Source organism: Malaclemys terrapin, chromosome 1 (assembly GCF_027887155.1).
Source record: "Malaclemys terrapin pileata isolate rMalTer1 chromosome 1, rMalTer1.hap1, whole genome shotgun sequence".
NCBI lineage: Eukaryota > Metazoa > Chordata > Testudines > Emydidae > Malaclemys > Malaclemys terrapin.
In genome coordinates, this window is record NC_071505.1 from 231,385,240 (window position 1) to 231,407,041 (window position 21,802).

The window sequence follows — 21,802 nt, forward strand, 5'->3', positions numbered from 1 at the left end:
TTCAAGCTGTGTTTCTTGCTCCAGATCTATGCCAGTGAGCATGCCACACAATAGCTGCCTGAAGTGCTTGGGAGAAGCACACATGAAGGACCAGTGCCAGATTTGCGGGGAGTTCAGGCCTAGGACGAAGGTGGACAGGGAGACTAGGCTGAAATTCTCATTATGGAGGCGGCACTCAAGCTACCATTGGAGCCGTTCTGGTCTGACTCGGTGCTAAGTGCTGCAGTTTTAGTGAGAAGTGCCCCTCTAGCTTTAGTGGAATCCTGGCACTGTTCTCCCTCACCCATACCAAGGAAGAAATATTAAGCTGCAGAGAGGCACTGTTCAGGGGATGGTCTCCATCCTCTAAGTCTGGTAAGATGGTCGAGAAGGAGTATAGTACAGTGTACCTGAAACCTGTGGACTACTGCTCCTAACCAGTGCCTAAGTCAGCACAGTCTGCTCCAGCACCACAGGGGTCACTGAGCCTGGTGACTGAAGTTGCACTGTCAACTTCTTCAGCAAAGCAACAAGACACCATCTCAGTGCCAGCTACCCTGGAGGTGTTTGCAGTGGCAAGAAACCTGCTCTGCCTCTTGGTGCCAGTGTCGTCTTCCTGAAAGAAGTCCAATCCCTTGGCACAGGTACCATTTCTGCCAGCGATTCAACTTCCAGTACTGCAGTTGCCTGCTTCCTGGACAGATGGCTACCATGTACCATCCCAGGGGAAGCCTGCTATGATGGCATCATTCTGCCCTTTACCAGGCTTCTGGCACCGGTACTGGATCAGCCCCACCATGGTCAGAGGAAGGGGAATCCTCATCATCGGTCTTAGAGATAAGATCTTATGTAGCAGGACCTGCCAGTCTCTGCACAGATTCTCTATTTTCACCTACCACCATGAGGATGGAACCTGCCATGGGAATTTGGCCAGGATAGTGGGCCCTGCCCTATAACAGGGACCATTTTGGAATTCGTGGAGTTTTCCCTCAGCTTCCAGGTCTTCCCCACACTGTGAATACTTTAGATTTAGCCCTTCTAGATGAGGGCACAATTTACTCATGGGCTCTGCACCCCTTCTCCTTCTAAAATTTATTAGTTGTTGTTAGAGAGTGGCTGCAGACTTATGGGTCAAAGAGGTCAGGGAGTCCTCATAGTGCCTGGCTGACATTTTACCATCAGTGGGTCCTTCCAGGGTCACTATGCCAATTAATGAGTCGATACTAGAGCTGATGAAGGCTTTATGGTAGACTACATCCTCTTTGCCTTCTACCTCTGAAAGGGCAGAAAGAAAGTACTATGTACCCTTCCAAGGGGTTGAGTAACTTTATACTCACACATCTAGTTAATTTTTTTATTCCTTTTTCACTCTGAAGTAATTACATGAACATAACATTTTGTAAGACTTTGATAGTAGATATATTACTCTAATTTCAAATGGTGTATGGACAACTTAGGGCTTGTCTCCATTTACCATGGATTGATTTAGCGGGTCTAATGAAGACCACCTAAATTGACTGCCGATGGCTCTCCCCTAGACTCCAGTAGTCCATCGGAACAGAAACATAAGGTAAGTCGACGCGAGAGTTTCTCCCATCGACCCAGCATGGTGTAGACACTGCTATAAATTGACCTAAGATACGTCAACTCTAGCTACGTTACTCACGTAGCTGGAGTTGTGTAACTTAGGTCGACTTAGCCCCGTAGTGTAGACCTGCCCTTAAGAAGGAAGAACATCAAGGCTCTTCAGGAAACCAATAAGAGTTACAGAACAGTCTAGAAGCTTAAAGGGGAAGGAGAATGAGTATCGTTACCAGTAATTGGAGAGCAGTATATGATGCTAGTGAGCCAAATCAACTGTCTATAGATGTTGGAGAAGGGTTTGCATGGAGTTGTGTGTTGTCTAGAAGATGGTCAGGATATCTGAAATGGCTCTGTATAAAGCTGGGTACCTTTTTTTCTATCTTGTGCTGAATTTGCAAGATGGTGGTTTCTCATTTTAACTGTATTACATGTAAAAGCTGCTGATCAGTATTGCAGATAAAGAGTGTTTAGTGACTACCAAACATCAGTTTGTGAATTTATCTATGTCAACATAACTAGAAAAAGTGGGAGGGAATAAGTGATGAAAGCAGAATTTTTCTGAAGAAAAGTATAAACACTGAGAGTTAAGTAACGAGAAGGAAGGGATTCAGGGTCATCTCAAAGTATGAGCTTCATTGAAGAACAGTCTTCATTTCTTGGCCTTTAGTTGTTTAACAGAGTAAATCAGACATTTTGGGCATGTCAAAAACTTGGTTAAGGATGTTTTAACATTCTTCTATGCTAACATAGTTGCTTTCAGTGTAAAAGCCATTTTAGAAATAACTGAAGCCCTTCACCATGGACTGACAGATTAGGTAAAATACTCCTCCATAGGAATTTATTTTAGTACTCCTCTTATCCTTCCCTTCTTATTTTAAGTGGATTTTTTTGGGGGGGGCCCTAAACATGTATTGTGAAGGAAGTTACCTCATATTTTGATCCTGGTCTCGTGTGTGTGTGTGTGTGTGTGTGTGTGTGTGAGTGTGAGTTCTTTTTGAGAACTCTTTTTAAATCCCCTCGTTTAAACAAGATACTCAACCTTATAGTTGATTTAGACTGGGTTCATTTGAATCAACATTTTCCCTTAACTAGGTACTCTTCAAGGAGGAGGCAGCTGAGTGCACTTCTTAGTATTTCTAGCCCCTTCTATTCTAAGGGACCAGCAATCAAACCTAAGTTGCCCACATGACAGTGCAGAGATATGTTAGGCCATTTGACTGTTCATTAACTTGCTTGTTTGAGAAATGTGATATATAACTGCATATATGTATTTAAACTACAATACAAATAGTATGCATTTGCACTGATAACTTGTAATGTAGCTATACAGTCAGTACCAGGTTTACAATGCTGCCGATGGTGCCGTGAGAACGGGCCCTCATGCCTGCACCCCTCCCACTTGTCCTCTTCCCTCCTGAGGTCATGCCTTCTGCTTTCTCCTCTCTGCCCCCTCGTCCCCATACGAATGGCGGGTAGGGTCTCGGGAGGTGGGGCCCAAAAAAGATTAATCCAGTCCTGTATGCAGTATGTAACATTATGCTGGAAGGTGTTAATAGCGGCTATCAAGAGGATCTTTGATGTCTAGAAAATCTCAGATCTGGTTAAAGCTGATGACTGTGCGAACCACATTTACGTCATGCTAGAAGGGGCAGTTACTTACTCCTTTAAGGAGCAATAGCTGGAAACAATAGGAGACTACTTACATGGTGAATCTTCAGCAGGACTAAGTTGTGTGGTCTGAGGGGTTTCCCTGGGACTGGTGAAAAATGCAGTTCAGAGGTTAGTTTTGCAAGCAAGCCAGCAGACATCAAGAGAAGCTAGTCATGAATGTGGCCTTGAAAGACTGCTGAGAAAAAGAGAGCACCTTAGGCACTGAATTATCTGTAGGAGCATACTTGGGAAAGTGATCAAGGAAACTGCCCACTGTTTTTCTTCTGTTTTCTGGGAAACGGGACATGATGTGCAGTTTTTGTAAATAAAGAGTATTGTTCCAAAGAATATACCTGACTCATAACACCCCTTTCTCCTAACAGAAACAATCCTGCAAGGTCCAAAATGTTGGCTAACTGCTCCAGCCAGCCGGAGCAACATTCTTGCCCTTTAACCATTGAGGTGATCTATTTAGATATCTGCAATGCATCTAAGAACATAAGAGCTGCCATACTGGGTCAGCCATTGGGTCCATCTTACCCAATATCCTGTCTCCAGCAGTGGCCTGCTGTACCATGCTTCAGGAAGAGTGTACAGAACAGGGCAGTTATGGGGTGTTACCCACCCATCTTCCACTCCTGGCTTCTGATAGTCTGAGGTTTAGGGTCGCTCCGAGCATGGGGTTGTATCCTTGACCATCTTGATTTATGGCCATTGATGACCTATTCTCCATGAAGTTACCCATTTTTTTTTTGAACTATACAATATCCCATGGTGGTGAATTCCACAGGCTAGTTGTGCAATGTGTGGAAAATGTACTTCTTGTTTGTATTAAACCTGCTGCTTATTAATTTTGTCAGGTGATCCCTGCTTTTTGTATTGTGGGAAAAGGTAAATAACACTTTTCTTTTTTTTCCACATCGTTCATAATTTTATGGACCTCTATTGTATCGTCCCTTAGTCATCTATTTTCTAATAGACCTAATCTTTTGTCTCTCCTCATGGGGAAGCTATTCCATACCCTAGATCATATTTTCCAGTTCCACTATATCCTTTTTGAGATGGGGTGACCAGAACTGGACACAGTATTCAAGGTGTGGGAATACCATGGATTTATATAGTGGCATTATATTTTCTATCATTCTCTAACATATTGTTATCCTTTTTGACCACTGCTGTGCTTTGAGGGGATATTTTCGGAGAACTAGCCATAGTGACTCCAAGATCTTTCTTGGGTGGTAATAGCTAATTCAGAATGCATCATTGTATATGTATAGTTTTGAAAAAATAATCCTATGTACATTACTTTGCACTTATCATCACTGAATTTCTTCTCCCATTTTGTTGCCTAGTCACCCAGTATAGTGAGAGCCCTCTGTAACTCCTGACAGTCTGCTTTGTGCTGCTTTGAATATATTGAACAGCACAGGTCCCAGTACAGACCGTTGGGGGACCCCGCTGTTCAACTCACTGCATTATGAAACCTACCCTTTGTTTCCTGTCTTTTAACCAGTTACTGAGACATGAGAGGACCTTCCCACTTATCCAATGGCAACTTAGTTTCCTTGAGAGTCTTTGGTGAGGGAACTTTGGCATAGGCTTTCTGAAAATCCAAGTACACTATATTAACTGGATCATCCTTATCCACATGCTTGTTCACTCCCTCAAAAATTCTAATAGCTTGGTGAGGCATGATTTCCCTTTACAAAAGCCTCATTGACTCATCAGACACAAACATGTTTTGGTGAAAATTCTGTTCTTTTCTATAGTTTCTACCAGTCTGAAGTTAGACTCACCAGTCTGTAAATTGCCAAAATCTCCTCTTGAGCCTTTTTCAAAAATCGGCATTACATTAGCTACCTTTTGGTTATCTGGTACAGAGGATGATTTCAGTGATAAGTTACATACTACAGTTAATAGTTCCACAATTTCAGCATCAGAGTTCCTTCAGGACTCTTGGCTGAGTACCATTTGGTCCTGGTGACTTATTACTGTTTATCATTTTGTTCCAAAACCTCTTCTACTGGCACATTAATTTGGGACAGTACTTCAGATTTGTTACCGCAAAAGAATAGCTCTCATGTGGGTATGTCCCCCACATCCTCTACAGCAAAGACCAATGCAAAGAATTAACTTATCTTCTCTGCAATGGCCTTCTCTTCCTGGAGTGTTCTTGAACACCTTTTTCTGACTATGCTGGAAGTATGACAGGAGATGCTGGATGTAGCTTAATTAGGCCGCAACTTTATTTGCCAATGTCTGGGAGTATCCTGCAGATAAATATGTACAGTGTTGGTAATTTGAGGGGGGGAGGGCAGAGGGGTGCTGCTGTCAGCCCTTCCACTATACTCATCCTGGTCCCCAGCCAGCCTGCTGCTGCCCTCCATTTTGAATGAGGGTTAAGGGGAGGCTATAAGGGAACAGGGAGTTGACTCCCTGCCATAGGAGCCCTGAAGCATCATGTTTGTGTTCCTTTAAATAAAAACAAAAACCAAAAAACCCCAAACCTCCTTTAAATTGTTTACCAGTCCACTTTTTCTGATTACTATATCCCTTCCCTTTGGAATAACTACACTGGATATCTGCCACAAGGAGGCACTAGCAGTTATTGTGGCTACCTCTTCCCCCATACCTAGGTCTGGGTTCCCAGACATCTACTAATGTCTTCTTTAATATTGGCCAAAAATGCATCAGCTCCAAACTGACAGGTAGACCTCATCCTCCCTGAATAATACTGGTGCTATGTCTGAATGAGAAATTTACTTCGCCAAATTCATAGATGGCATGGGGGCATATCTCCCTGTTGACATATCTCCTAGCCTTGTCAACCCAAGGGGGTGTTCACACCCTGTGTTGCAGCATGTCCTACCAAATAATTTTTACTCCTGGAAAAAGTTCCAGGATCTGCCCCAAGTCCTTCTTAATTCTGAGCATTAAGTCCACCCCTTGACATGTTCTCAAATCATTTCCCCTGAGGAGAACCACAATCAAATCTGGTACTTGCTCATGGGCCACCATGGTGTACAGAAGTGGCATCAGCTGGTAGCATAATATGCCCTCTCTCTCATGCTAGCTCAGAACTTGCTTCACCGTTGAGGCCTAGCTGCAAACTTTGACAATGTGGAAGTCCACCTGTTGGCCCAGAAAACAATACTGTGCCTGCAGATCCACGACATCATCTGTCTCTCATGTCTGCCAGCATCTGGAATTAATGCTGGGGAAAATTAACACTGATTTCTCACCTGGAGTCTCATGTACATTCTGTATAGTTCAGAATGCCAGTGCCCAGTTGCCTGGATTACACTAGCTCCCCAGACCTAGCTGGGCTGCTGCTGTTGCTGCCCTGATCCTGAATGAGCGGGAACTGATTTTGTGTGCTGGCAGCTCCAACCTTGTCAGTCCTGGTCTTAAAACTGTAACAAACTGGTATCTTGTGAGGGGACTTTAATCACCATGATCAAGAGGGGCCCATACCCCAAGAAAGGGATAGATAATAAGACAGAAAATATCATACTGCCTCTATATAAATCCATGGTATGCCCACACCTTGAATACTGCGTGCAGATGTGGTCGCCCGATCTCAAAAAAGAGATATTGGAAAAGGTTCAGAAAAGGACAACAAAAATGATTAAGAGTATAGAACAGCTTCCATATGAGGAGAGATTAATAAGACTAGGACTTTTCAGCTTGGAAAAGAGGAGACTAAGGGGGGATATGATAAAGGTCTATAAAATCATGAGTGGTATAGAGAAAGTAAACAAGGAAGTGTTATTTTTCTCCTCCTTGTAATGCAGTACAAATGAAATTAATAGGTAGCAGGCTTAAAACAAACACAAGAGTATTTTTTCACTCAATGCACTGTCAACTTCTGGAACTCCTTGCCCAGAGGGTGTTGTGAAGGCCAGTACTATAACAGGGTTCAAAAGGGAGCTAGATAGATGCATGAAAGATAGGTCCATCAATGGCTATTAACCAGGATGGGCAGGAATGGTGTCCCTAGCCTCTGTTTGCCAGAAGCTGGGATTGGGTGACAGGGCATGGATCACTTGATGATGACCTGTCCATTCCCTTTGGCCACTGTCAGAGGACAGGATACTGGGCTTGATGGACCTTTGGTCTGACCCAGTATAGCCGTTCTTATACCTCCCTGCCCTTTTTGCCAAGTAGGCCCTCCACAGGGAAGATCCTGGACTTGCTACCGTTCTAAAATAATGGATTCATTCCAGCCTCCTTGATCCATCTCTGACCTCCTCAAGGTTAATGTCACTGATTGCCCCTTGCAATATATATCCTTCAATTCCAAAGCCCATCCAGAAGAATCCCTACAGGACCTAGGTACTAGTTCGTTGATCCTAAGAGCTTAAAAAAATGCTATTAGAAATGCAGCCCTAAACAAGGCCACCGCTTGTCCACGATGACATATGGGCTCTGGGAGCTGCACTCCATTCCTAAGCATATTAAAAGCAGTGGGATGACACCTGGGGCTGGTGTTTCCAATCAGTCTGCTAGAAACCCCAGAATTAAAAATCCGCTACAAGGATCTGGGCAATCATTCAGCCTACTGACAAATGTAAGGCCTAGTAGGTGAGTGGAGATTGTTGATGACGCCAGTTGCCAGGGGGCTAATAACACCTTATACTACAGCACCCTTTCCTTGCAATGGGCCATATAGGTGATAGGCCGCCCCCCGCTCCTGAAATTGCACAAAATTGTTAAAACGTCTCTAATAGCTTTGCAGTGTTCACAGAGCCACTGAGCTCTGCACTACACTGACAGGCATAATATACCAAAGTTCTATAGTGCTAGTGGCGTCTATTTGGGTTCCTTGCCAGCTCCTGAAATCTGTCCAACTGAAAACGAGACGATGCATCTGCTGTGCCATTATCAACCCTGGGAACATGTTTGGAAGAGGAAACAGGTGTTAATGCTTAAACATTATAGTACAGATGCCCTCACCAGCCTCATAACTTGAGTGTGATTTGTAGGGCAGACGATCAATAACATGTATCGCCACCGTGTTGTCACACCATAAGCGCACCCTGTTGTTAACAAACTGTTCCCAAATGGCCACTGCCACCAAAATCGGAAAAAATCCCAGAAATGTTAAATTCTGCTCTATCCCTTTTTCTGTCTAGATCAGTGGTCTCCAATCTCTGTAAGCACAGGATCACTGTTTGAATTTAGTGCAGCACAGGATCTACCTCAAAGAAAATGTAGAAATAACAGTAATCACACAAACCCAAACACTGTTGCCCCACCCCTGCCCTTCCCCTTCTCTGCGGCCCCGCCCCACTCACTCCATCCCCCTTCCGTCTGTCGCTTGCTCTCCCCAACCCTCGCTCACTCTCACTAGGCTGGGACAGGGGATTGAGGTGTTGGCTCTGGGCTGGGGCTGAGGGGTTTGGAGTGTGGGAGGGGCTCCTGGCTCAGCCTGGGGTAGGGGGTTGGGGTGCAGGAAAGGGTTCAGGGTGCAGGCTCTGGGAGGGAGTTGGGGCTAGAGGTTGGGGTGCAAGAGGGGGTGTAGGCTCTGGGAGGGAATTTGGGTGCAGGGGGGGCTCGGGGTTGGAGGGGGATGTTGGGGTGTGGGTGTCAGCCGGTTGCTGGCACAATGGGGCTAAGACTGCTGCTTCCGGAAGTGGACAGCATGTCCGGCAGCGGCTCTTGGAGAGAGGGATGGAATGGGAGGTGGCTTCGCCCGCTGCCCCCATCTGCAGGCATGGTCCACGCAGTTCCCATTGGCCATGGTTCCCTGTTCCCAGCCAATGGGAGCTGCGGGGGCGGTGCCTGCAGGTGAGTGCAATTCCTGCCTCCATGTGGGGCCAGGGCAGGCAGGGGAGCCTGCCTTAGCTCTGCTGTGCCACTGGACTGTTAGCGGACGATTTACTGGTTTGGCTGCAGCAGGGTTGCCACCCCTAGACTGAGATTGACTGTCAGAGGCTCCATGATTGACCAGTCAGTTGTGATCTATTGGTTGGTGACCACTGATCTAGATGGAGAGCCACTTCCGTCTGCACAACCTGCCTTGGTAAAATACTCCCAAATTTGTACCTCTTAAGTATCACAATGGATCTTTAAATCAGCATTGAATATCCATTCCTCCCTCCACAATGACACTCCATTAAAATGGATCTAACTGTTCCCACATCCTCAAATTCCTCCTTTGTCTCGCTAGTAACTCATAAAATGATGAGATCTAGCTATGCCTGTGGTGGCCGCTGCAAGCCGAATGCAGAATGCCCATCTTTGGGCTGCTGTTTGACAGACACAGTTAAGATGCCCAATAATAGATTGTAGCTCATTGAATGTAATTTTCCAAGCTGCTGTACCTCTCCCAATCAAGCCTAGTAGCTGCTGAAGCTTATCCTGAGGGAGTCGTGATATACCTGCTATTGTATCTGGCTCAATTCCGAGCTATCACTGTAAGGCCTCTATTTTTTCCCTGGTAGAAGTACCCCTGTTTTTTAGCCAAGGCTTGAAAGACGTCCATCAGGCTAACACACACTTGTCTGAATTTGCCCTCCCAATGACAAAATGTCATGTTAAGTAATGCCCTACATGCTGCAAAGTAGTTTCCTGCATTGCTTTTAAGTTTCTCAAATGCTGAACAGGATATTGCCCATCCTATTGGCATAGCTTTTAAAAAATAATTGCCCTTCGAACGAGAAACCCAAAAGGTTAAAGTCAGAAGGATGCATTGGCAGGAGTGTGACTTGATATCACATTTGATCATGAGTGCCACAAGACCTAACTGTGCACAGCCTCCTCAATGGAGGAATAGCGCATGCAGCATAAGGCTGGGTCTATTCCATCATTAACTGAGCTACCCTGTGGGTATGACAGGTGGTAAATTAAGCAATATTCATCCAGAGCTGCCTTGGGGACCAAACCTAGGGGAGAAATCTGCAAGTTCCATATTGGTAAATGATTGAATGGCTCTGCTACTCTATTCTCCTTTAATTCTTGTGTAATCTAATATAGAATTATAGAATATCAGGGTTGGAAGGGACCTCAGGAGGGATTACCCCTCAAAGCAGGACCAATCCCCAGACAGATTTTTGCTCCAGATCGCTAAATGGCCCCTTCAAGGATTGAACTCTCAACCCTGGGTTTGGCAGGCCAATGCTCAAACCACTGAGCTATCCCTTCCCCTTTCCCTTCCCCACTAAGGACGTCAGATTTTTTGACATCACATTACTTCTTTCCCCATGAAGCGGGTCCTAAACCCTGCAGTAAACCCACCTCATAAATGTGCTTCATCTGTCTTTTTAGGGTAATCAAAGGCGCACCCTTAACATCTCCAGCTTAATTGAAAATGATGCTCTTGTACAGCCCCTCATTTTCAACTCTCCCCTCCCCTTCTTGTGCCTTGGCCCCCATGCCCTGCTCCTGCCCAAGGGGTCTGTGGGCAGCACCTGACTTATCCCTCATTCTTTTTCCCCCAATGTGGCCTTTCCTGCCTGCTCTAGGAATTGTGGGCTGTTTTGGCAAGCATGCCTACATTGGCAGATGTTACAAAAACACCCACTTTCATTAAATGCCCAGCCTTATCAGCTTCTGGCAGGTGTAGTGTGGAATGCACAGGTCCCTGTGGTGTCATCCACTCTAATCATGGTGTATGATGATGTAGTATATCACACTGGATCACAGTTTGTGTTGCTGCCCTCAATTTAAGCTGTTCATCATAGTTAAACCAAGCCATGCTGCCGAATGTATTATGCCCTCCTGATTACAGTAAAAACTGTGTTATCTGGCACTTTACAACAGGAAAGCTCTATAAACTGGCATTTCTGATCTTCATTGAAAGTCCGGTTTATAGTTCGGTTGGTGCGGGGCCGGCAGGCTCCTTACCTGGCTCCGCGTGGCTCCCTGGAAGCTGTGACATGTCCCTGCCATTCCTAGGTGGAGGAACAGCCAGGAGGGGTTTGGAGTGTGGAAGGTGGTGCGGGGCGCAGGCGCTGGGAGGAAATTTGGTGCAGGAGGAGATAGGTAGTAGGGGCGTGGGAGGCATTCTGAGGTGCCAGATCTGGGTGGTGCTCACCTTGGGCGTCTCCCTGCAAGTGGCGACCTTCTCCCTGCTGCTCTTGGGGGGGAGGTAGTTCCTGGAGCAGCAATTCTGTCCCATGAATTCACATTCCCTATCAGTGTGAGAGTTGTAGAGATCTCAGCTATCTCCTCCCGCTCCTGATTAAGGGTTCCTGCCCCCTGGCGAGGGGTCTGCCCTTCCAGACTATTGCCTGTCTCCTATTATTACCATCTCCAGTCCCCTCCACCCATGAAAGCTCCCAGCTGCTCCAATAACTGAAGGTTAGCTTGCAACAGCTGTGTAATGCTACTGACTTCTATAAGTGAGTTTACCCCAGATATCCCTGACACAGCTCCTAGGACACTAGATCTCTTCCTCCTGTCCCCCCTCCACCTATCTTAGATCTGTTACCCCACTCGGTTTGGTGTCTCCTGATCTCCGGGGGGAAGGGTAAGTGACCATTCTCCCCTCCGCCTATATATCCCCTGAGAGGAGAAGTGGGCAAGTTCCTTGCCGAGGTCCCTCCCACAGTCATGATTTGCAGCATTGGATGGAAAAGGACTCCCTTTCATACCCCGCCCCTGCAACCTCCCACTGGTGCTGATTACAGTCATCCCTGCTAGCCATGTAGCTCTGCAGTCTTGCGATCTGTTCAAATGTCCTGGCTCTAGGTGATCCACTACACCTTGTAAGTTTTGCGGTGGCCCCACTGCCTGTTTGACAGGCTTCCTGCTTCTGATATACTTAAAAATGTTTTTTACTATTACTTTCTTTGTGTTTAGCAAGCTGCTTCTCAAATTCTTTCTTGGCTTGACTTATATTTTTCTGTTTTACTTGCCAGATTTTGTGCTCCTTATTTTCTTCATTAGGATTTGACCTCCAAATTTTAAAGGATGCTTTTTTTCCCTTCCAATAACCTCCATCACTCTGCTATTTAGCCATGGTGGCATTTTTTTGGTCCTCTTACTGTCTAATTTTGGTTGTACGTTTAGTACAATGAATGTGTGTATAATTACATATAGACATAATGCATAAAATTAGAGTAACCACCACTTGTATGGGTTTACTTTTGACACTGAAACAGAGGCAGTTGTTGACAAACAATTTAACAGGCATGTTGTCCATAGAATATGAAAGCAAGTAATCTAAGTAGACTGATGTGAAATACCAATAATTGGAAACAAAATCTATACCAATAAAAACTATCTGTAGTAGGCTTACCATCTGTTTCTATTATGTTGAAAAATCCTTACCCTTCAATGCAATTTTTAACACTGACTTATGGATTTCTAGGTAAAAATGGTCACCACATTGTCTAGTGAAATGTGAAACCTAGCACCTGTGGCAGCTAAATCAGTGTTTGTTTTTTTCTCATCTCACTCTTTGACAGTAGTGCTGTGAATTTGAGGACAGAGTTTGACCTTGGTTCTAGGTTAGAAAGGTACTCTACGGCAAATAAATGGATGGATCTCTTTTTCAAAAATAGCTTAATGGTTCAATTTTGTATTTCTTTAGATGACAGCATTGAATGCCAGACTGGATCAAAGAAGGAAGAACAAAATGACAAAGAAAAGAAAGATGAAGAGGAAACTCCACTACCTACTTATAGGGCCAAATCGATTGTTGAGAGTTGGGTGTGGGGTAAACAACCAGGTATTATGAATGTTTCAGTAATTCTTTTTATGGCATTAAGTACTTGGAACAATTAGAACTAATTGGATCAAATGCATAAGTTGAGTGCATTTGTCACATTAGCTGAATACTTCTGCTAGGCTAAATGATCAGTAGCAAAATAGTTAACAGTGTTGACATTTAAATTTGTCATCTTTAGGTTTTGGTGTTAACTTCATTAACATGAACAAGGAGAGTTCACACCTCTCTGAGCTTTTGTTTCAGGTGTGTCCAGAGATTTGGACAGACTTTACTACATCAGTGTACTATTGTACCTTGCACTATGAAGTTAGGTTGTCTCGTGGCAACCTATTTGTGCAAGTCTCTACATTTAAATTTGTCTCCAACAGACGTAAGCACCCTGTTATGGTGATTTGCAGTAAAATCGCTCCCTGAACGGTGGAGAGCCATGGCTGATCTACTGAGATCAATGCAGTGGAAGTATAGATGCTGTATGACCTGTGTTAACCCCAATAGTTCTCCAGGAGCTGTCCCACATGCCCCATTCCCTTTAAATGCTCTGCCCAGGGATCATGGAGACCAGAGGCTATCCCCTTCTTTAATCTCCCCCACATATTTTTTTGAAATGCCTTTCCCTGATTGCCCACCTCACAGCTCTCCCTGACCATGCTGGGGACCATGCTAGTTGCACGCACTAGATGCGTTCCCCTGCCTGGAGTAAACAGGAGGTATTAGATCTCTTGGGCCTGTGAGGAGAAGATGCTGTGCAGGCACAACTACTGATGAGCTGTAGAAACGTGGATATCTATGAGCAAATTGCATAGAGGATGCTGGCAAAGGGGTATGAGAAGTTTCAGCAGCAGTACCTCATGAAAGTGAATGAACTATGGCAGGAAGACCAATTTTCAACCTGGTGCTGAGCTGTGGACCAACTGCTTTTACAATGAACTGCATGGGCCATCCTTGATGGAGACTCTGCCAGTGCCCCACAGACTGCTCTGGATATTTCAGAAGAGCCTAAGACACAGACCCCTGCCATGGACAGCTGGGAGGACGAGGAAGAAAAGGAGGGAGGAGACTCACCATTATGTCCAGTGATGTCACAAGCCATGACCCTTTTGAAACTTCACCACCGTGTAGCTAAATCCATCAGCCCAGCAATGACGATGCTGATGAAGAGAAAGAGACCTTGGGTAAGTGTGCGCGTGCATTTTCCCTTACAGTCTTTAAATATAAAGGTGGCACCTGGCACATCGCTAATTGTCATAACACAGGTGTTGATTTTTCATCGTTTTACTCATATGGGAAGAGGTAGCATTACAACAAACAGAGGTGGATGTGGTATGTGCTTTTCATTCCCCTGTTGGATTATCCAGGGGGCAACCGGGAGCAGATTGTTTATGTACATAGGGATGCCCCTTGTAGCCTCCTGAGAGAGCTCAATGAAACTTTCATGGAGATACCCTTCAATCCTTTCCCAAAGGTTTCAAGGGATGGCTGATTTTCTTTCTTTCTCTGTGGTAGGATACTTTCCCAAGCCACCCTTGTGGTGAGTTTGGCTGGCACCATTGCAGTAAACAGGCTAGCAGAAACTGAGCCATTTGCTGTTGTTTCCCACAGGAATGAGATCTGCTAAAATCACCATCATCTGGAACATTCATGCCAATATTCAGTGCCATTTTCCTATATCTAGGGCCCTACCAAATTCACGGCCATGAAAAACATGTCACGGACTGTGAAATCTGGTCTTTTGGGTGCTTTTACCCTATACTATACTGATTTCACAGGGGAGACCAGTGTTTCTCAAATTGGGGGTCCTGACCAAAAAGGGAATTGTAGGGGATCACAAGGTTATTTTAGGGGGGTTGTGGTATTGCCACCCTTCTATGCTGCCTTCAGAGCTGGGCAGCCAGAGAGCGGCGGCTGTTGGCCGGGTGCCCAGCTCTGAAGGCAGCGTCAGCAGGGAGCCCTCCCTTCCCCCCAGCAGCAGTGCAGTAGTAAGGGTGGCAATCCCATACCAGGCCACCCTTACTTCTGTGCTGCTGTCTTCAGAACTGGGCAGCTGGAGAGTGGCAGCTGCTGACTGAGGGCTTGCTTCTGCTTCTGCGCTGCTGCTGGCGGTAGCTCTGCCTTCAGAGCTGGGATCCAGGCTAGCAGCCGCCACTCTTCAGCTGCCCAGCTCAGAAGTAAGGGTAGCAGTACCGCAACCCCCCCCCAATAACCTTGTGACCCCTTTTCCCCCCACAACTCCTTTTTGGGTCAGGATCCCTGCAATTATAGCACCATGACATTTCAGATTTAAATAGATGAAATCATGAAATTTATTATTTTAAAAATTCTATGATTGTGAAATAGACCAAAATGGACCATGAATTTGGTAGGGCCCTACCTATACCCATAGAATAGAGACCCAAAAATTTTGTTTCATTCAATCATAATTTCTTGTTTCTGGTGGGCTGTACTCAGCGTAGCTGGAACTGGAGAGCAGTGCTGTGCAGTGGTGCTTCAAAGCTGAAGTGTCAAAAAGTATATCTTACTAAATGTTGTTACTGGAATAAAGGAAGGGAGTTCTGAAGCTGATCTTTTCCTTTCTGTTGTGACTGTAAGTCCAATGATACCTTTTTTTTTTTTTTTTATCAGCAGCAACTGCTTTTTCAGCCTTGTGGGGTGCCCCCTGATGAGAAGACTGAGGAGGACATGTTTAGTGAAATCCTGCAAGCCAGTGCTGCATCTGACTGAGCAAAAGACCTTGAGAGCCCTCATGGCAGACAACAGGGAGAAGGACAGAGCAGACAGAAGAGAGGCCCAAGAAAAAGAGAGGGAGATGTACCAGGACATGATGGATCTTCTCAAGCAGCAAACACAAATGCTGTAGGTCCAAGTTGACCTACAGGTCCAAATACTCAGGCTCCTCAACCAATTGCAGTCCTTAGAGAACTCTGTGGTAGCAGCTTCTTACTCCACCCGTGTTCTGCACTCCTCACTCTCTAAGCCTGGGGAAAACGACAGCTTCACATACACCGATGTGTGAGAACCATGGTTGGTGTATGTTAAGCTACAACAGATTATGTGCACTGAAATGGATAGAAATGTTTGCTCCCTTTCCAATTTCATTCCCCCATTAATTTATGTTTACAGTTTATTGCATTGCTGCTTGTTTTGCACATTGTTTTTGCCAGTCAATAAATTTTCATTTTTTGAAAATAAAATGATCTTTATTAGTTCACACCATTTATTGTTGAAGGCACAAAGGTATTCAGAGCACCCAGTACTTGTAAATGTAGAGCACCACAGAATTCATAGGTTCAAGAAAACACCCAGTCATATTTATAAATGTAAAGCAAGCACCACATAATTCATAGCTTTAGTAACAAATATCATCTAAAATGTTTATAAATGTACAGCAAGTGCTATGTAATTTCTAGCACAACCCAAAACTTCAGGCCCGGAGAATAATCCAGCACAGAACGCTACTACAGCTGACTATTAAAGTTTTCTTTCAAAACCACCCTCAATTGCTCAGCTCCATGTTGAACTCATGTGTTTGGTTGTTCAGTCAGCAGAGAGCTGTTCCACAACCGCCTTCCCGTGATATACAAACTTGGGCATCTGTACACCGATGTAACTTGTGTTGACCAAAGTTTGTAGACCATGGTCTTTGTCATCTAAAATGGGAGTAGGATCCTAAAGCAAGGAGAAATGTGAAAGAGGGGTATGTGTTTAAAATTTTCTTGGTGCAGTAGTGGACTAAAGAATGAGATCTTTCTAATCCATGTCCTCATTATTACAGAGTGAGAAGTCCGTTATAATGTTAATATGTTACGGCTTGTTTACAAAATGGAGCTTTGCTAGAATAGCTGTTGTGCTTTAAAATCATACCCTACTTTAATGCAATTCAGCTTTCAAGTGTAGACAAGTCTTTAGACTATAACTACTCCTTGTTATGCACCTTATTATTGAGCTGTAGTATCGGTGTCTCTAATATGAATTAAAGCATATTTTTAGCTTTGTGTATATTAGATGAAAGTAGCTACACATATAACAGCTACCTTTCAGGAGTCCTGCCAATTTTTGTGGCTTTACAATTGCCTTTTTTTTTTTTTTTTTCCTTTTTTAAAAATTACTTTGCTCTCGTTACTGTGTGAAAGACCCTACACAAATGGGAGAAACCGACTACATTTTCAAATAGCTGGCCTTCGACCACACAAAGTTGTCAAGTGCACAGGCACCCAAACTGAAAAGTAGAACTTTTTTCCCTCTTCTATATTTTATAGTGTTTAGGGCACTAGCTTAGGACTTTGGAATTCAGTTCCCTGCTCTGCCACAAACTTCCTGATGACCTTGGACAAGGCATGCAGTGCCTTAGTTCCTCATCTGTAAAATGGGGATAATAACACTTAAAGATTGCAAAGTGCTTTGAAATCTAGTAATGAAATTTCTTATTTAAGAAATAAGTGGTATTCTGTGCAACAGTAGCCACAATTTCTGATAGTGTGACTTCTTTTTAAGTTGTCCTTTTTTTTTTTTTCAACTGCTAATATGCAGTGGGAAATTTGGAGTTCGGAGCCTGTTTCAAGCATGGAGATATTTAACAATTGTTATAAAAGAGGGGTTTAAGGTCAGTCTCTTCACCTCCCACAAAATCAGTCAAGTTTACTGTGCTGTCAGTGAGCCTTTGCCAATAGTTGCAGTCAATTTTATGATGCACTATTTACATTATAAAACCATTTCTAATCATAGTTGAGCCACAGCCATAGTTTTACCACTGTGCAATAATATAGGTCCCCCCATCCTGCAAACGATGGGCACAGGTAGACCCTGTGAACCTGTGCAAAGCTGCACTGAAGTCAGTGCTGATGCAGGGGACCACCTGTATGTGTAACTTTCCAAGACTGAGACCATATTTACTAAGGGTATAGATAGAAAATGCCTTTCTATAAATGTCTTAGGGGAGTAGTGCTCTTGGCTTTGATCTTACTGGCACAGGCCTGAGTGGGGGAGAAACACTTTGTGCTTGTTTGTCATTTACATTAAAGCCCTTTACTCTGCCAAACAGCAGGTAAATTAGAATGAGCCCTTTTGTTTTTGGGGCAGCAATGGTCAATACATATTCATACAGAACAATGAGGCCCTTCTGATTAGGGCTTTTGATTGTTACCATAGTATAAATCTTAGATATTTTTGGTAATAACATGCATATTTGACCGCTCAGTGGCTTCTTACTGTGTTTCCATTTTACATGGAGTCTTTATTAATTTAAGTTTGAGAGAAGAGCTGCCTTTTGCCTTGCCTAATTTTATTATTTACTGACCCACCCTAATTTTTGTATTGCTTCTCCTTAAAACCTTAGCTTTCATTTATTTTCTAAATTACACATTTTTTTTTGTAATGTTTGTTGTTGAGGTTCCAGTGATGCAAAGGTATCTATAGGTGCAGCTGCTCTCTTTCCTGGACATGAAAAGAGGAAAATAACATTCTGTACAGTGGTACAAAAACCTCTTTTAGGTTGGAGAAGTAGCCTTTTAATCTTGTGTTGCTTTATTTATACCTTGTCCTCTTTCATTCTTGTTACCCTTCCTTTTCTTCAGTCTATTTTGTGCCAGAGCGTGGAGATGGTGGTGTCCCCGTAGTGATATCGTTAATCTGCAGAGTCCTGCAGTGCTGATAGTTATTAAAGGAGTTGGAAAAACTACAGTGGTTATAGTACCTTACAGTCACTAAATGAATCCTGAAAAAGTATATATACAATACACTGAAAAATGCATTTTCTAAACATTTTTTTTAGAAATACTGTCAGTTTTCAGTGTTTCTATCCAGCAAATGATGATGGTGTCTGAATTCAGTTAGAGGCTTTATATGGTCTTAACTCCCAATTCATGTATCGAACCTAAATTTTAACTTAAATTGCCCAGATGCCTACATAGTGGAGCTCACAAGAGTGTGACTGTGTTTAATAAATTTTTTAGCAGACTTGATATATATTAGCTTATTGCTAACTTACTACTCTTAAATGGATGTAGTGAACAGAGTACCTGCAGTTTTTTGCCCTCTGCTTGTCCTTGTCTTCATAAGGATATTTATATTTTAATTTTAGAAAAATGTGATGAAGAGCTAGATAGTCAAATTTATCAGACACGGTTTACCTACAAACCTGTTTTCAGGTACTTGCAGAATACTTTAATAATAATAATGGGTTATATAGCTTGTTACTGTTCTAAGTCCAAAAGTGCAACTTTTCTCCTGAAGTTAAATGCCATTTCAATTTGTAGAAAAAAGCATAAAACATGTTTTAAGAAAAAGGTTGAAGAAGTAAAGCTACAAGTCAGTAAGCTAAATTAAGCTATTTTTATTTGCTTTAAATGTAGTTCTCGTTCCATACATGTACTTGATGTCATCTGACAGTGTTTTCTCTTTAAAAAGAAAAGTAAAAATTATGATACAACACTTATACATGTAAAAGCTCAGCTATAAAAGTCAGGAAAAAAGACCCTAATTCAGTCACGTTACATTTTATTAAAGCATGAAATCCTACATATACACAAGGATAGAATTACTTTATTCCAGTTCCATTCAGTATTTGAAATCAGATTTATAATTCACATTTTAAATGAGTTTAAGCAGAAATACTACTTTTCTTTTTTAACATCCTTCAATAGCTTAAAATAGAAAAGGTAGGAATAAGCAGTAGCATATTCACTTTAAATGAAAAAGAAATGTATAAATAAAATAAAACTGATAGCTTCCTTGTGTAGTCAAAACTGGTTTGTACCAGCAGTGACTTAATAAGTCAAGAGTTTGTAAGCTGTTTTTTTTTTATACAGGACTCCAGGGGATTTAAGGTGTATGGGGGCAAGTTACCTATTTTTAGATACTAATTTGTCTCGTTTTCTGGTACTGCTAGTAAAGCTAATTGCATCAGGAAGTCACTTTAAAGGCAGTGCCCACTGGGGAAGATGAGAATTACCAGAACGGATTCAGTGAGAGATCGTAGATACACACGTTGTAGCAACAGTTTTCAAATCTTTCTGGATGATGAGGAAAATTTCCTGGAAGTTCCACGCTTTATGGGTTGTTAGTAGTGAGTTAATGGACTAAGTCAGAATACCTTATTTACATACAAAATAGTTACTAAAAAAAAATCTGTAATTGAATAATATATCCTTTTATAACCACCTTTAAAATTATAGTAAAAAGGATAATTAATAGGAAAAATATTGCTCACTTAATATCCCATCTTTAGGCGAATGAATTTCGTTAGGCTAAGATTCAGAAATAGAGATGATTGGAAGGATGAAAGTCTGTTCATTCCTTTCCTTTCCTTACTTATACCTTTACCCCCGAAGCAAACAAAAACACCCTACCATATTATTGCGGGAAACTAGTAATGTCTTACAGTCCACTTTATCCTAATAGATGATCATTGCTCAGTGTTCCTGAAGAAGTTAAAAGAAAATGTTATGTGGAAAATGTTCATGTTAACAAGACTTGTCTTATTTAAGCATTTAATCCCATTTATATCTCGAGACAACTGGTATCCAAGTAACTGTCCAGTTTTTCTTGAATTCCAGTAAGGCAAACTCAGCCATTACCTATAAGAATGGAAAATCTGAAGCTTGGTTACCCTTGAGGAAAAAAATGTCCCCGTTCTATTTAATTTAAACTCATTATTTAATATGTATTTGCAAGCGTAGTCATGTGTTGCTGCTACATTCTTAAAATGTAGCTTCTTTGCTAAGGTTTGTTTGATCTCCTTTTGGGAACGTATTGGTTGAAATGTACCCCTGTCATATACGCTGTAGGTTCCTTTGCTAAACTTGGCAATTCAACAGAAGTTCTCAAACCTCTTCATATCAGACCATATCAGATCTCCAGCTCTCTTCTGTGGATGCTTCCATGAATTTATCACTGTATATACTTACTTTGTTTTTGTGTGTCATTTGGAATAGAAGGATTTTTTTTTCCCTCTGACAACTTATAACTATTTTTTCTCTTAGAAGTTGCTTTAAGGGCTGTCCCAATTTATTTTTGTTGGTTGCTAGGAATTATGAATGGCCCATTAATTGAGTATTATTCTGTAGACCTGCTGAGTCTGGCACCAGATGCCATATTTATATAGATCCTATGTCCTGGGTCAAGAATCATTCCCTAAGAATATGGCAGAGGGGACAGGCTTCAGAAGTGCTTAACACTTAAGATTGAAAGAATAAACGGATTTGCCCAAATGTAGGAGTCATTTACTGATGCTTACAAAGAAATCAAAATGAATTCCCTTCCATGTTGTATTACAACCAGAGATCCTTTGAGCATGTGCTTTATTCTTCTTCCATGACCATTAAAGGAAGGGTAGGTGGGTTGTAGTTAAAAGTATATGGGAAAACCCAGCAGGGAAAGCTAGGTCAGAGCATGATTAAATCTCCATATTTAAATCAGCTGTCAAAAAGGCCACAGTTAATAAAATCATCTTAGTAAAATCAGAAGGGTTATTTTTGGATGGCTATTTTAAATTCACTGCTGCATCTCTGAGTTAGCCTTTGGAAGCTGATAGGATTTTCTGTTGGGGAGGGTAAGGAGAATACTGATTTTACCTCTTCAGATTGTTTATGGGAGGCAGCAAGTAAAGCTGACGTGCCAGTCTCAAACAAGAAGTTCTGTTATGATACTCTGAAATACAGAAGGCCATGTGCTACAAGATGTTCCCTCTTTGTTTTTGTTTACAAAATAAAGGTTGGGGTGCTATGGTTACATCAGTAAGTAGCCTGGCGCACAGTCTCAGTGCATCTCACTTCACAATATTCTGTGTTTTGCAGCAGCTTTTATTTTGGTTTTCTCGATTAATGTAGACATTTCACATCTTATAAATCGCTTGTGGTGTATGGTATATTTCATGAAAGAAAATTTGTAGAGCACATTTCTAAGGTGACATTTGGCAAGGTG

General features: G+C 42.7%; 1 protein-coding gene across 2 annotated transcripts in view; it reads left to right on the top strand.

Annotated features, from left to right (window-relative positions):
* The window catches only part of HERC2 (HECT and RLD domain containing E3 ubiquitin protein ligase 2), a 211,145-nt gene that overhangs the window by 31,990 nt on the left and 157,353 nt on the right, over window positions 1-21,802 (top strand). For both annotated transcript variants that reach the window (XM_054009114.1, XM_054009124.1), the window contains exon 4: window positions 12,752-12,889. In XM_054009114.1, coding sequence (XP_053865089.1) covers window positions 12,752-12,889 — 138 coding nt within the window. The remainder of the gene's footprint in view (window positions 1-12,751; window positions 12,890-21,802) is intronic.